Source organism: Leptonotus elevatus, chromosome 15, assembly GCF_054856555.1.
Source record: "Leptonotus elevatus isolate MCC_2025b chromosome 15, RoL_Lele_1.0, whole genome shotgun sequence".
Taxonomy (NCBI): Eukaryota; Metazoa; Chordata; class Actinopteri; order Syngnathiformes; family Syngnathidae; genus Leptonotus; species Leptonotus elevatus.
This window is the reverse complement of record NC_141253.1, coordinates 8544173-8559879: the sequence shown is the minus strand read 5'-3', so window position 1 is coordinate 8559879 and position 15707 is coordinate 8544173. Positions and strand designations below refer to the sequence as shown.

Here is a 15707-nt window from a genome sequence, read left to right as displayed (position 1 = left end):
TGAAAGTGAGAGCAGAAAGATTAGTAGAGGGGGGAGGTAACGAATAAAGAGCAACGAGTCAACGAGTTTTTAAAACGTAAGGTAAGTTGGGCAGGAAAGGGTGGGGGAGAAAAGCGCGAGAGGATATAAAGACAGGAAGGAAAAGGAGGGTTAGCAAAAGAGCTGAGGTGCCTGTATGATGCATGAGAACGGGGAGAGATGGAGGAATAAAAAGGAGGTAATAGAAGGACAGAGCTACCGGCCCATGAGAGAGAGAAGAGATGTGAGGGAAGGACAGAAGAGGTGGTGGTGGTGGTGGGGGGGGGGGGGGGGGTCTTCCTTCAGCTGCTTTTGAAGGCCAGGACTTGCAAGTAATTGGTTCCTGATGTGAACCTGAGCTTAGATGTGCACAAAAAAAGGCCCCTCTGTAACATGCTAATGTTTTTTCCATGCTGAGCCACTGGAAGCTGCATTAGCATTTTAGCTTAGCATCCTTAAGGTACAATATACTGTAAAACTACAGCAGAAACCAATGTGTAGTCACCTTTAAGTTACAATAAGTATTTAAACTAACAAAACAGACAAGTGTTTTGGTCAGTCGGTGCTATAAGGACAAAAACGGAAATCCTGACGCAACACAAGTCTGGGAAATGCTGGCCAAGCATAACTGTGAACTTGCTAGGCAGATTATTTAAATCAAGCCACATTTTTTCTTTACAATAATTGTACTCTCAGATTGCACTTCAAAGTTATCGTTCCTAAATCCTAACCGGCTATATTAGACATTTTGAATTGATTTTTTTAAATTATTTAATGGGGGGAAAAAAGCATTTTACAAAATAAATGAAGACAAATAACTCTTTTTTTAGTTTTTTTTTTTTTTGCTGCTGATCCGAAAGTGAACCGATCCGAACCGTGACTTTTGTGATCCGTTGCACCACTAGTTTTTATCCACTTCAGTGGACGGCCATTTTGCCACTTAATGTTGACTGAAAATCACATCACAGGTGCTCATGGCTCAGGTAGCAACCAATAACCTCACTCATCTCAGCCATTTACTGAATCTGAGCCATTTAAGAAATGTGTATGGCGATTATAAAAGTTAAGAGCTGTTATTTGACCACAAGAATTTATTTGTGTCATATGCACGAAAAGCATGCAGTTTCCACAACCGTTTTTTGTTTATTTCCCATTGGCTCTTCAGTAACCTGTGACTAAAACAGAAACAAATGACAAATCTTTTTATGACATCTTATTTTATGATGTGATTGAGTGTAATCTTATTTTATGATGTGATTGAGTGTAAGTTATTTATGTGTCGCTATAAAATATAGAGACTGCCTGGCTATGACTACGTTTTAAGAATGATTACACAACAGGCTGTATTTGCAGACGGAAGTTCGTTAGAAAATGAACACTATCACAAAAGGCACCAACAGAGACCTTTTATTATCCGTCACTACATGAGATGAAGGAAGTCATCGTGGATAATCTGTCTTCACCAGTTCATTTGTTTTTCCTGCTCATTCAGTCAAGGAGAGTCTGCCTCTCCTCTTTTGCTCTGCAAATGGAGGATTTTGTAGGCTATATTCCAGTCAAATGAGTATGAACTAAGTCTCCTTTCAATCGAATCACAACCACCCTAATTGCATATGGAGATTTCTATTGCATGTTTTACCAGTACTATGGTCCGTGGTTTATTATTTTAGTAAGAGCAGCTCTCAGCATTTGCAGAATTTTCAAGTCATTGAATTTGTAGTTTGTCATTTCAGCTTCCTTGGTCCTTGTACACTGCCCCCCCCCCCCCCCCAACTTCACCCTGACGAACCCCCTTACTCATGCCGTGGCTCCATTAATGCCATAAAACTTCTTTGCCTGTCACATGCTCACTAACTGCTTTTTCTCTTATAACCCTGCCTAACGCTTCTGCGAAAGGCAGGTTGAAAAAGTCTGCTTCCAACTAGAAATGGGTTTAAACAGAGCTTTGGTCTAGCATTGATAGAATGTAGGCCCTTTGACACACCTAAATACATTCAAAAATGCAGAGGCTTCTTTTTATCTGCTAAGCCAAATGTCAGATGGAGGGGTGGGCTGCAAATGTCAAAGGCTACAGACTAAAAATGTTCTCATAAACACCAGATGCAATTGGCTGTGTATGCCAAAGATGGTCCTGTTGACAGGAACCAGAATATCCGTAACCAGTGGTTATAAAAAAATCACCTCAGTAATTACCTGCACATGAATGTATCCATACAATGCATTAAGAGTTAAAAATGATGTGATATCAACACCGAGTTTCCCTCCTTCCCCTTACAGCCTTGGCAGTGTTTTGTTTACTGCAAACACAAGTACATGCTACCATTGTTGTGCATTCCCATTTATTCCAAACTACGACTATACGAGTGTTTGAGAAATTTCACTGGTAAGTGATCTTGATCAAAACAAGATTTTAATTCCAATTTTATGACCCTCAATTCCTCATTGTGTCTTCACGTTGTAACATGAAAAATAACAGCGACAGAAATGACAAGTTTTAGTCTAAGGTTGCACATTCCCACTAGAACTAGAAGTGAGGACACACAATTCAGTCCAAACACGTTAAGTATTTTGTGTAATAACTTTTGCAGACAACCTTGAGCTCTTCCTTCCTGCTGAGATTTTGACTGTCAGGGTTAGAGCAATAGTTATAGGTTTTGTGTTTTCCTTGTTTTCTATGTGGGCGTCTCCTCTGCTTGCTCATCCATGCTACAATATATCAACTAAAGTTCCTCTGTGATTTGTCAAATTGCTGCCCTCGACACTCTTAATGTTTCGATCTCGCAGTCTACGCCTCACGCGCACATTCCTCAGACTGTCCTCCAGAAGTATTGTTTTTAAATGTTTCTATACAAGACCCTTCTAAAATCTCACTTATTTGCATTGAGGAAGTATTTTGGTGCTTGACTTTAGTTACCACTAATATCTGTAGCGACAAAATAAGTGAAGCAAAAAGGTGATCTTAGAACACAACTATTGGTCGCCTTGAGAAATTGTGACCATATTGTGGAGCACCATCTTGAAGTTCTGGTAGTTCTACTTCTTTGGAGCCTTGTCGTCTTCTGATATCTGCTTCTCCAATCTATGGGTAATGCTGTGATGAACAAACAAAGATGAAGAAAGTAAGATGACAGCTTTCAGAGCTCAAATGTCATAAACAAGGTCATAAAAAACACCAGGGATGGGCATTTTAGAAAATGTTGCTGGTCCTTCCGTCGTCAGTCCGTCATTTTATTTTTAACCACACTTTGATCATTGTTTTGTCATCACTCTTGTAGGACCAATAGGCAGAGATGGGTATTCTGTCAGTCGTACAGTCCGTCAATCGTCAACAAAACGGGTGTCCATCAGTGATGGACTGCGAGGTCTGTCGTCACTTCATCTGGTTTGTGACGATTACAGTGACGGACAATAACTTCCGCCAGTGCTTAGCCCATCATTTTCCCAAAGGTTCGCGTCATTCGTCAACAAAACGGGCATGAAACGGGAAGTCCGTCAGTACTGACGGCCTGTCCAGCAGTAAAATTTGTTGACTGATTCCAAAATGCTCAAAATGATCCCTGTCATTTTATCGTTGTGAAGAGTTGGAGGTTCCCAGTGATCCAAGGAGATGTGCCCCCACCAACGGAAGCCTAGATTTAGGGCTATATGGAGAGTACTGGGCACAGCCCAAACATATAGTGTGGGTCAACCCTCTCAGCGTTCACACATTCTTCCTGTCAAGCTTTCACTTCTATTAAATGATATCAATACTTTACCCGCTGTCTTGACTCCCATTGCTTCCTCCTCTGCTCCGACTCAACCAGATTGTGAAAGTCATACTCAGGTTTGAGGATCAACTCTTTTGGACCTTCCTCATTGTTCTCGTCCTCGTCCCCTATTCTCATAGCTCTGAGGATCTTTTCGCGCTTCGCCTCACGTTCCAACATCTACAACATCAAAATAGATGCATCACGTTTAGTGATGTGATATAAAACAAATCTATGACAGTAACTTTTAAATAAGTTATTCGACATTTGGTAGGTCTCACCTCGGCCAGGAGGTTCGGCTCATTCATCTGTTGGGTGCACAATCCTGAGCTGACTTCCATTAGTGTGATGACACCCAGCTGAGAGCCGCTAGCTACCATGCATCCACCCTCATGTACCTGGAGGCTACTTAGAGATTCGTCGCGCACCTGAAAAAAAAAAACACATGGTTGATTAAGCAAGAACGAAATGCCTTCATTAAAGCATGGGGGAAATCCTTAATACCTTGACACTAAGAGTGGGGTCGTTCTGCTTAAACAAGATGTCCCAGATGTCCAGCCAGCCATCTATCTTCACAGTGAAGAAGACCGCGGGTCTGACAGGACTCCAGCGGGCATCTGTTAAGTATGCCGTCTGGTGCCTGATCACAACAGAGACTGATCATTGGCCGCTCCCCCAAAACACCAGAGATTTAAGCAACCAAGAAGGTAGGATCAGGAGGAGAGAACATGCCAACCAATATACAATTATACCTTGTCCACATGATAGCAGACTCTTTGATGTCATCTGCCCAAATGCGGGCCCCCCAGTCTCCCACGGTGAGGAAGTTTTGGGAAAGGAATGGGTTCCTCTGGATGGCATAGACAGGTCCATGGTGGCCATCGTATGTACATACAATCTTCTCAGCCGGAGTCTCAGCCACCCTGTTGCAATACACAACAGCTCCCTGTTCCGTCCCCACCAAGAATGTGTCTGGCTGTAAACACAGGACAGTTTTCACGAGAGCTTCAAATGTTCACACATTGAAGAGATTGTGTTTATCAGACATGGGGAAACAATTTAAAACAATGCAAGGTAATGTTTAACACGATACACCCCAGGACAGTTGGAAGAGGAGTGTTTGAGGACAGTAAACTTGTCCATGCACACACACTCATCAGTATATGCCCCACTCTTGTTTACTCAACATCCAATTCAAAATATAGTGAAAATTGTGGAAGGACATAAACTAACCGTGGCAACGTTATACTCCAGAGAGACGGCTCTTAAAGCAGTGTCGAGGTTATCCTGCCTACTAAGGTCCAGAATCAGCCGGTCTGTGGGCTCGCTGAGTTTCCGAATATCCCACCACAGAATCTGTTATTGAAGTGCAATGCTCACTCAACGATCCATACAAAACATGCAATATTCATCTATCTATGACCTGTCCATCGGTGGAGGCAGAGAAGGCTTCTGTTTCAGTGGAGGATTGCAACCATTTGATCTTGTAAACGGGGTCCATGTGACTCTGCTGCGAAGCAGAAACCTCCACAGGACGTTGGCCAACACGTTCGTCCCATAACGCTGTAAGAAACACTTCATTTAGGATATCCATGGCTAGAGAGATTTTCTTTTTTCTTTTTTTGCCAGAACCCACACCTATCTGTCCATTGAGGCACCCACTGATAAGACAGTGTAAATCCTGGGGATGGAAAGCCAAACAGATGAGTTGTGATTCCGGTTTGAGAATAGTCAGAGGATGGTTGGGGTTCTCTGCAACACATAGAGTAAACAGTATTGACAGACTGCAGGATTAGCAATCCATCTGTCTATTTCACCCACCAATGTCCCAGATGTATGAGTCTTTGCTCAAGTCTGCTGGTGCTTTCTGCAACTCAAGGCAGGAGTAAGCAGCTGCCAGATTTGCCCCGCCACTGGCTTGCCAAGAAAGATTGGTGATGTTTCGTTTGACCTGGTTCTGGTCTCTGAAGATATATTTTTTATAATCAGCCAAATTTAAAGGCGGTAGTTATTAAGTAAAAAACTTTTCTTTCTTTTTTTTAATCGTATTGCTCCTTTAAGAACATAAGGCCAAGAAGTACCTGAATTTATTGACAAACTTAACAGACGGTGCTTCCTGAATCTCGTCGAGCAATTCTTCATTCTGAAAGTACTCTTGGTAGATGTCTACTGCGTTGTTCTGTCCAACACATTGTCCTACAAGCTGAATCACAGAACATTTAGACATTTTTTCGGAACGGGTTGTGGTCGAAAAAACAGGACTCATACTTACCGGGCCTAGCACCATGACGCTATTCATGTAGATTTCATCTTTCTCCACCTTCTTTCTAAAACGAATTGTTTGTTCCATCTCTAGCACGTTGATATCTTTGGGCCACCCCCCTTCCATATGATTTACTCCCTGGTGGTCATACTCAAATCTTTCTGTGTTAACCTGGAAGGAAACATTATCAACGGGCCTGTTACAGGAAGTGCGCTGAAATCTCGCCAGTACCATTGGCAGAGGTGGGCACTTCCGTCTCTGTCATTGACAAATGCCCACATTTTCGGCAAGTGCTATATAACGCGAAGCCTCTAAAAAATACACGCACTGAGATGGACCGTCTGTACTGACCCGGATCGGTGGAAAAGCTGCATGTCATAAAGCCTCCCCCCAACGTATTCCAACTCGATCCGACGGCTCATGCCGTGTTTAAGCTATTTAATGTCCCTGCATAAACCCAATTACATTACCTGATTGCTTTTCCATTTGTCTTGTTTAGACTTAGTATAGTAGAGCTAGTTAGTAGACCTAGTAAACACTTTTAGTACTTTGACCAGAATTATATCCACTGAAATTTCCCTCAATTTTTCATTTTAAGATCTGTTGCACATGGTGATGTGGAGAACCGTTTCAGTCACCTCATGCTCCGACATTTCCCAGCAACCTTGCACTCCCAGGTCTCTTGTATCCTTTACAACGAATTGCAATGCCAGTTTTGGGTTCGGAGGCATATCGACCAGCAGCTCCACATGGCGGTCCGAAAAGAGGCACTGGCGGCCAAAGTCACTGCGGAGTTTCGCATATTCATGAACAATATCCATCCCAGTGAGTGATGCCTCCAAAGAAGGTCAGATTATTATTATTTTTAAACATAAATAGATATATAAGTAGAAGAATAAGCAAGTCATTTTTTTTTTAGCTTCTACCCTTGTTGGTACAGTTACAACATTTAATTGATCACAAAGGATATCATTTAAGGACAAAATTACATCAAACTTAATTAAGCTTTGAACTAAAGGGCTACAAATAAAGCTTTATTGTCACAGAGATTAATTAAAACATCGTGTCATAGACATGAACTGTGACACGTTGCGATGTAGCTTTTCTTCCAAAAATTTAGTTTCAAATAGTTAAGATAACTTCAGTTGCCACATGAAAGAACATCCCAGACATAACTTATTGTACGACATGAACACACACTCAGATAAAAAGGATCTTTAACGAGATGAAGAATGTCCAACAGGAGGATCTCAGATGTTTTGTCACTGAAACATGCTCGACCTCTTGACAGTTGATGGCCGATTGGGGCCTTTGAAAGGCCGTGTGGCTGCATGACTATAAAACGAAATAACGTAAGCAGCATGTCGATTTGTTATGAGACAAATGAGAACAGCACATTGTTCAGTGTTTTGTGGCTTTTACATTTTATTATATGGGAGAAGCAGCAGGTTAAACACCTTAGTAAATGCTCACAGATGGTGCTGAGTTGGCAGATATAAACGGTCCTATGGCAAATACTTTCTCATGGCTTGAGAAATTGAGTACGAGACCATTTTAGGATCAATGGGACACATACAAGCGTAGCCAACATAGTCAGACAGGAGGAAATATTTTGAAGATAATATATAGAAAGTTAATATGTAAGGAAAATAGTCTCTCTTTTGAGTCTCTTTTTTTTCCCTCTCCACTCCAGACTTCATTCACTTCCTGTTTCTTTCGCTTAACAAGTTTCAGGGGGGGGGGGGGGGGGGGGGTGTGTTTCCAATTAAGCATGGGGGGAGAACTTGCAACTTCTGGTCACTTTTAAAAAGAGAAAAAAAAAGTAGGCTTATAATACACACAATGAAACTAGGCTTATATTACAGTATTTTGAGATTTTATTTGAATAATATTGAGTGGAATTATTTTTACTGCAACAATATTAGAATTACACTTAATGGGTAAGCTATTTGCAAACTTGTGATTTGAATAGCCATGTAGCAGTACATATTGGCACAATAGCACGGAATATGGATATGGAATTAAAACCCTTCACTAAAGATTGCATACAGTAAGAAAAGAGAATATTCAAAGCTATCCTAAATTTCATCAGATTAATTTATTGTTAAAACACTATTTAAATTTTTACACTTATATGAAATATTTAATGCAATTAGGATCCATTGATCTATCCATCTGTGATTGGCTGGCGGCCATTTTATTGTGTACGTCATTTCACACCCACAACCCTTGTGAGGAAGCAGTTCAAAGAATGGATGTATGGATGATATATCCATACTTTGCGCTGTTAGTTTTTAATAAGCTGATTTGTGTTTTTATATTTTTAGGACATTTACTGCGCAATCAGTGATTTATTTGCACTTAAATGAACTTCCTAAAATTAAGTTTAGCAGCACTGTTTTGTTGTAACAGGCCCTCTTTATTTATTTACTGAAGTAGTTCTGCTCAGGATTAAATATTTAATCACGTTTGCATGTTGCCGAACGATCACATTTCCAAACAGTTTCAGGCAGACGCTCACAATTTTATGTTGTTTGCACTCATGCAGCAAACTCCAGTGCGTCAGTTTATTTACCCATTATTTTTCCACAGTGGGCGCGCGTGCGCGTGTCAGTGACGTCATACGCAGACAACAAGGTCCCTTCCTGGAGCGAGGAGTGACGGAGGGAGGGGAGAGAAAGAGAGACGCAGGGAGAGCGCGCACCAGGCACCAGGAGGAGGAGAGCATCTCGCGACTTCATGCGGGAAGGAGAACTGCAACTTTTCCGCTGGAAAAAACAAGTGTTGCGTGTTTATTTGGACATACAATGCTACTACTTGGCTTCATGTTGGATTTTGACAGCTCACCACTTTGACAGGAGTGCAGCCCGAGTTTGTATACTCTGCGGAAGGAATTTCAGGTTTTCGAATCAAACTTTTTTTTGGTTTGGACATCTAGGAGGCAATCGGGAAGTACACTAAACCATCTTCCTACTGTTGTCACTTGGAACATGTACGTATGACACACTTTTTTCCAAATGGTATTTCAATTAATTAACAGGGGGGGAAAAAAAGTTTATTTGCTTCTGTTTATGCATGTGGGCATTTTACATATAAGCATACCTGCCACGTAGACGTGCATGGCAAGCATTTTGGTTCTGATAAAGGCTTTTGTGATAATAGCATAAGCAGACGCCTCAATTGGGCTTTCTGCTCCGTTATTTCGCTCGTTGGTGCGCAGTTAAGGGAAAGGAGCACAGCGGCGAGGGGCTTATTTGCGCCACGGAGGCTGGGATCTTAGCGTGGAACCAGATAACTGTCTTAATCACTTAAACAGGCGTGTTAAGCCTGCATTCAGTACTGTGTTATAAATTTACGCCCCAACCATAAAATAAAAAAGATCTTCTACAGTTTGTCAATATTTTTAAACCACTTCTGTCATCCTCAATGCAACAGACAGTTTGCAAGACTAAGGAAGAATTACCGGTAATGTAACTGTTTAAACTCAAATGGATGATTTTCTGTAAACAACCCCCCTGTGGTGCTTTACTGACATAATAATTTCATCTTGAAGCACGATCTCTGCTTAAATGTAGTCAGGAGGCGAACTTTTGCATAGACAGATAAATGATCTCAACTCTGAAATCTGGAACTTGGAAATGGACACAATTGTCAACAAATGAAATCTGCTATTTGGGCTGTTTCCTGGAAAGTGATGATCTTGCAACTTTAAAGAGAATAAGGGATGGCCGGTACCAAGCCTTATTGGTATTGATACTTGTGACAGCCACCGATACCAGTATCCGCTGGCCTAATGTGGCCCTTTATGACCAGGAACTAGAAATTAGAAGAATATAAAATTGCTATTAATTTCATGCAATTTTAAGGAAAAATGCTATATTGGGATTTAAGGTATTTCACGCTGATATCAATCTGACAAAAGTGTCCAAAATCCCTATTGGTGAACCATCTTTCCCCCAAAACCTAATTTTAAATGTTTTTTTTGTTTTCATTTTAATACCCTTAACTGTCATATAGGTGTCAATTTCTAGTTACGGTGTAATCTGCCTGAGAGGTGAGTCTCTTCACATTCATACAAAATAGCAGACTTGCGTGATGTGTATGCTGTTTAAAAATATATATATTTTTACATGTATACAAATGAGTGTGGATGAAGTAATATTATCCATATTGTACATTGCTGTCTGACACTTTTTTTCTTTTTCTTTTCTATCTTTTAATAGTTTTGCATGGGCATGTGTTAGGGCACTGTTTACTTACCACCTATGACCACAACCTTCAGGGGGTCTTTGATGCTAAGGCAGAGTGTGAAAAGCTTTTAGACTTTTGGCTCAGGGTGAGAAGAGTCAGTGCTTTTTCAAGATGTTTTAATTATGGAGATTACCTTCACCTTCCCAACCTTTCTTTCACTTGTAATGTCAACACTGATTTGTTGACTACGGGCTATTTCTCACTTTACTAGTTGTCTCGGACTTAATGTAGACTCAGTCTATGTGTATGATTCCCTCCAAACAATTACCAAAAGGTAACCTACTTGTTATCTTAAACACCGTTGCAGACTTAGCCTAAGATAATTTGACTTTATAATAAATGTTGGAAAGGATTTTTGGTAGTTAAGCTTTCTCAAGTTCTCATGATTGCTTAAGTGGATACACATTCTGTCGCCATGGATATAACAGCCCGGCAGTCAAAATATGACGGATCGTCCTCAGGATCGTACTGGTTTCCTCGGTAACCAGAGAAGCTGCACAGCCATTATTTCTACTTAGAAGAGTTGTCCCGAATGAATATTCATGTTTAAAGAAAAGCAAAAGTGACAGGAGCATTTGATGTCTCTGACTTCCGACTCTCATGGTCAAACAAAAGTCCCTTGCAAAGATGTATTGTCTCTTCTTGAGATGACTGTTTTATGTTTCCTGATATGAGCTCAGACATCCGTCAGAAAAGAAAAAAAAGTGGGTCCTTGAAACATCTTTGTTGTGAATATTCCAAGCCTCCTCCTCCTCCTCCTGGCCTAAAGACTTGCATTCCACCCATTCTTCATCTCAAAGTGCAGATTGCTTTCACATTCATGCAGGTAGTAGTTGCATTTTGGTTGCTACAATGCAGAAAAGGAATGTCCTTCAAGGACATTTGTATGTTTACTTGTCATGTATCAGTTTATGCCAGACAGTTTTTTTTTGTTTTTGGTTTTAATCTACCGCATTAGAAATTCCCTGGAACAACAACAGTTCAGTTCAGTAATTGTGGTAGGCTACTGTTGAGACGGAATTGCCTCAATACAGAATATTTTATATGGTATAAAATAGGGATGTTCCATGACACTTTTTTTCAGATTCAAATAAACTCTTGATTGGTCACTGATATCTTTGCCAAGTACCGATATGACTAGTACTTTAGATACATAAAAAAACAAAAAAACAATGACAGATCATTTTAAAGAAAAACCTAAATATTCCAATAGACCCCTTTTCCTTAAAATTGCATGAAATTAATTTAAATTAATTTCTACTTCCTGATTATAAAGTGCCCACAAGATGGTGGCTGATACTGGTATCAGCCACTGCCGCAAGTATCGATACCTTGAAATAAGGTACTTGCCCATCCCTAGAATAAAATATTTTACAGTACCCTTGCCACATGCTTTACACGATTTTAAACGTGAGAGCACACATTATTGATTATTATTTATAAGACCTAATCATTTTTAGTTCTCATCATGCGTAACGTGATATCATGCAAACCATCAGTGCAACTGAGCAGGACTGGGCTGTGTATTCTGTTGCCAACACTATGGATTCTGAAGCGAACAAATTTCAATTCATGTGAAATGTTTTGAAAGTCAACCAGATCAAAGTTTGACCAGCTTTCCAGGACGAATTGTGGTCAATCTTTGAGGTACCACTGCACCAGCAAGTGACTTCAGTGAGAATTGTTAAACCTTTTCATCCTGCATGGCTTGTTAGTTCCTTTCTCATAATTCCTAAAATATACGCAACACACTCTTCAGAGCAACAGTGTTTTCCTCACAAGTAAACAACGTTTTTCTAAATTACTCTGCAACAGCCTCCAGTATGTCATCGTACATGTTTAGAAGCTTGACCAATGTCATATGTGCTCAAAGGAGACTGATCCGATGGAAAATGACTGATGCCGCCAAATGAGCTTCGCTCTGTGTGGTATTGGATGAGCACTGCAAGGATGAGCCAACACCACCAGTAGCAAGTCTGTGATTTAAGTAGAAAATAGTGGCCTTTTCCATTTTGTTGCTGAAATATTATTTGTTTTCGCCTTGTTTTTTCCCAGATACTGAAATCCTAAAAATACATTTAGCGTACCTGATCATAGCATTTTTTTTTATTGTGACTTCTGGTTGGTAGCTGTATTTTGGCGACATTTTCAGATCACTGTACTCTGTGTAAGTTACCAGTGTGGGAAGGGAATGTGTATCTTGCAAGGTTCTATCATAGTCAGTTTGTAAACAGAATGAACAGCTGTTTTGGCTAATGCTAAAATGCTAGCAAGGATACTGGGGAAAATATTAACACAAAATCAACAAAGTCTTAAAAAAACCTGGAAAATCAGTGACAAAACAAGAGTACGCGACTTGTAACGGCGACAATGATCGGACAAAGAAATCAGGTGACTAATGCTACATTTAAGGAAAGTGAGAAATTGGCCTTTTCCGACTATCAGGAAGTGTGCATGGGACCAACCCTTTGATCTGGTGATCCGAATTGCAAAGTTGGGAAAAAAAAAAGACCCCAACTTCCCTGACTTCAATCTAACGTCACTCGACAATGGCGACCCCCATGGAAACACAGACTGTGAATAGCAAAACATAATTAAACATAACATATTTATTCATGACATACATTCACGTAACACAACGTGACTTGGAATGACTAGTGCGTTAACCAGAACAACAAACAATCTATCCTAATCAGCCATATTTGTTGTTTACATTTAATGCCTCAAATGCTTTGAGGTCAGAACTGCAACAGTCCATGTGGGATAAATCAAATTTTCCAACTTCCTCGAATGCAGCATAAAAACACACGCACACACACACAAAAAGACGAGACAATGAGGAACACCTGGTCAAGATGTGTGATTGGGTACAGGTGGACACAAACCATACCATATAAATCATGTGCCTCTGATTTGACAATTAACTGTGGAGGTGAACCAATGTGATCGTCATTAATGATTAAAACAGTCACGGTGGTGATCGTGATCATTTTAAAACACAAATTTATGATTCTAGCATCTGAGGTAAAATGTTCTAATAACATCATGAATATTATATCGCTTGCAAGAACTGAGATTGTCCTATAAGCCATTCTTGAGTGCGGCGTTCCTTAAAAGATGAGCAGAAGTTTTACTGTTTAGCACATAATGACTGGAAGAAAACCAAGAAAGCACTTTAGTGGATTCAATCTCTGTGCCTTAGTGGTCCAGCGAAAGCGTTGAGACACTTGCTGTCAAGTACTGGGGGGAAAAAAGCCTTTTAGAAAATCCAATACTTTTGTATTTTGAAGAGCTATGACGATCCCTCTTTATTCTGTTAGTGAAGTACTTTGTGTTGTGCTTGCTTGCTTTCAGTCTGCACTCCAACACGAAAAACCCTTGTTGACTGACAGACCGGCTAAGGTGAGCTAATTGGATGAACTAGCCAGGAATCCATGGACAGTCCCTGACAAGAAGACCCTGCTTGTCGTCTATTTACTGTGAATTTCGCCCAGCTCGTCTGTAAGGTGTTAACTCACGATTTGTTTCGTATGCAGATGCAGAGAGATGTTGAATTATACCAGATCTGTAGATGAAACATTTGTCTCGTGACTCTGAGTTTTGGTTATGTAATCTTTGGAATCCACTATTTCTTCTTTAGAACACAAGATGACACACTGACATTAAACTGTCCTTAAAGCTGACACATACAGTGGAGTTTATCTTGACCCAGGGGGTGTTAAAATAGCTGGAGATGGTGACTTGCCTCAATGTGGCCATTTAGAATAGAAACAATGCACATGGCTTCAGCCGTTTGTCAATCTAAGTGGCAATTAGGGTAGGACTCTGTCAGGGGAATACACTCACTATCATATTTTGTCCTGTCTTGCTAAAAGCTGTTTTTTCCCCAAAGACAACCTTCATATTTCATCTGGGCTCTGCACAGTGTCTTGCTTTCACTCCTTATGCTTTGTGATTGTAAATCAAAAGGTTTGTGTTAGTGTTTGGGAACTTGTCTCATGGAATTACAGAGATAGTTTTGGGAATGCTGATTAAAGTTTGTTGTCTAGGCGTCTAAATGTCTTTGATCGACTCTAGGGGAATGGTATGGAAGTACAATATGTTTATACAAATATTCTGAAGCCCTGGTCAGACGGCGCATCATGGCAGTAATGTACCCAAGTGGTCTTTGTGTTGTAGCTTACGTTCTGAAAAAAGGTGGTATCGAACGTCCCTAGTTTTGGCAGATCATAGCGGTTTACTTATAAGAACGCGACGTGTATTGTTGAAACAAAAATAGTTCCGTTCGGATGATTCATTATCATGCTGAAACTTGGTGTGAAATTCCCATGAAGCTATGTTCAATTGCTTTGCACACCACCTTTGTGTTGTTTTATCATGGGACATTTTACAAACAATGCAAAAGCAGCACTTTTCTTCAGTGTGAATCTTTTATTGGCTCAAATCCATCACATTGTGTTGTCATGGGACAACAATGGCGGGCTTGTTGATTGTGTTTCTTTGCATTCTGTGCTGTGCGATGAAGAGTGGCAAACTGCAAAGGTGACGAAATACACGGAGAGTAGTTTTAATAATTTTGCTGAAAAATATTTTTGTGTTACTTGGAATCAATCAAGGCAAGAGAAGACCAGAAATAATGCTGTTGACCACTTTTTGATGGGTGGCATTCTTCAGGGTTTAAAACTGGGAGGTCTGCGTTAAAACATTATGTCACCACAAGTGACACTAAGTTAGGATGTGAAATGCAGTGCACACTATATTTGTTGAGCACAACAGCACATGCATATTGTGGTCTAAACAAAAGATTGGCTACATAGGTTTCTGTTACATTCCACTTGTTGTTAATAATAGCTTTTCCTGTAAACTTTCTTTAGCAAGTTGATTACAGAAGCAAAAATGTGGAAATGCAAAATGAAAGGGTTCGTCATTGGCTTCGCCAAAACCCCATCGGTCAGATTGCAGCTGTCACTAGGCTTTTCCAAGATATCATCTTTGGAAAAAATGTGAAGCTAAATTAAAGGGTTTGTATAATATGTGTACGGCTGAATGTTAGTGTGAAATTAGACAACAATGTTAGCGGCTCTGGACAAACCAGAAGCAAATGTTCAATTTACCAGCTAACTTTTTGACAAGTTTACTGCTGCTTTAGCTGTGAACGTTCCAATGTGGAGTAGACATATTGTGCAATTTTTCCACTTTTTTTTTTGTCTTGACTAAATGTGTCGTGCTTTCATCAAAATAGCTCAACGATCAAGAGAATGTTTAGCTGGCTAATGAGCATTATTTTAAACTGCACTCAGTTGGGTCAGAAGTAACCCAATTATGGATCAAAAATGGATCGATCTATTTTATGGGTCAATTTGACCCAACTTTTTGGGTTGTTTTATATGAAATGACTCAATTTTTTTTGACCCAAGTAAAGGATCTGA

The 15707-nt window shown here is 40.2% G+C and overlaps 2 protein-coding genes across 4 annotated transcripts in view; one reads left to right on the top strand and one right to left on the bottom strand.

Moving 5' to 3' along the window:
- Positions 1-1815: 1815 nt before the first annotated feature.
- On the bottom strand, positions 1816-6966 carry LOC147161842 (dynein axonemal intermediate chain 2-like). Its single transcript, XM_086096683.1, has 12 exons — positions 6666-6966; positions 6037-6198; positions 5846-5967; positions 5586-5728; positions 5403-5516; positions 5188-5327; positions 4998-5120; positions 4517-4740; positions 4269-4404; positions 4046-4192; positions 3774-3944; positions 1816-3109 (listed from the first exon to the last, which is right to left on the bottom strand). Exons 1-12 carry the CDS (start codon positions 6846-6848, stop codon positions 3098-3100), a joined length of 1677 nt encoding a protein of 558 aa, XP_085952809.1. The 5' UTR covers positions 6849-6966; the 3' UTR covers positions 1816-3097.
- lpar1 (lysophosphatidic acid receptor 1) overlaps positions 6748-15707 on the top strand; it is a 30270-nt gene continuing 21310 nt past the window's right edge. Inside the window, exons 1-3 of one of the 3 annotated variants that reach the window (XM_086096685.1) lie at positions 6748-6874; positions 8620-9019; positions 13633-13680. The gene's annotated coding sequence lies outside the window, so the exon portion shown is untranslated. Of the gene's footprint in view, positions 6875-8619; positions 9020-13632; positions 13780-15707 lie in introns of those variants that run through there. The other 2 variants (XM_086096686.1, XM_086096684.1) reach the window with 2 other exon arrangements.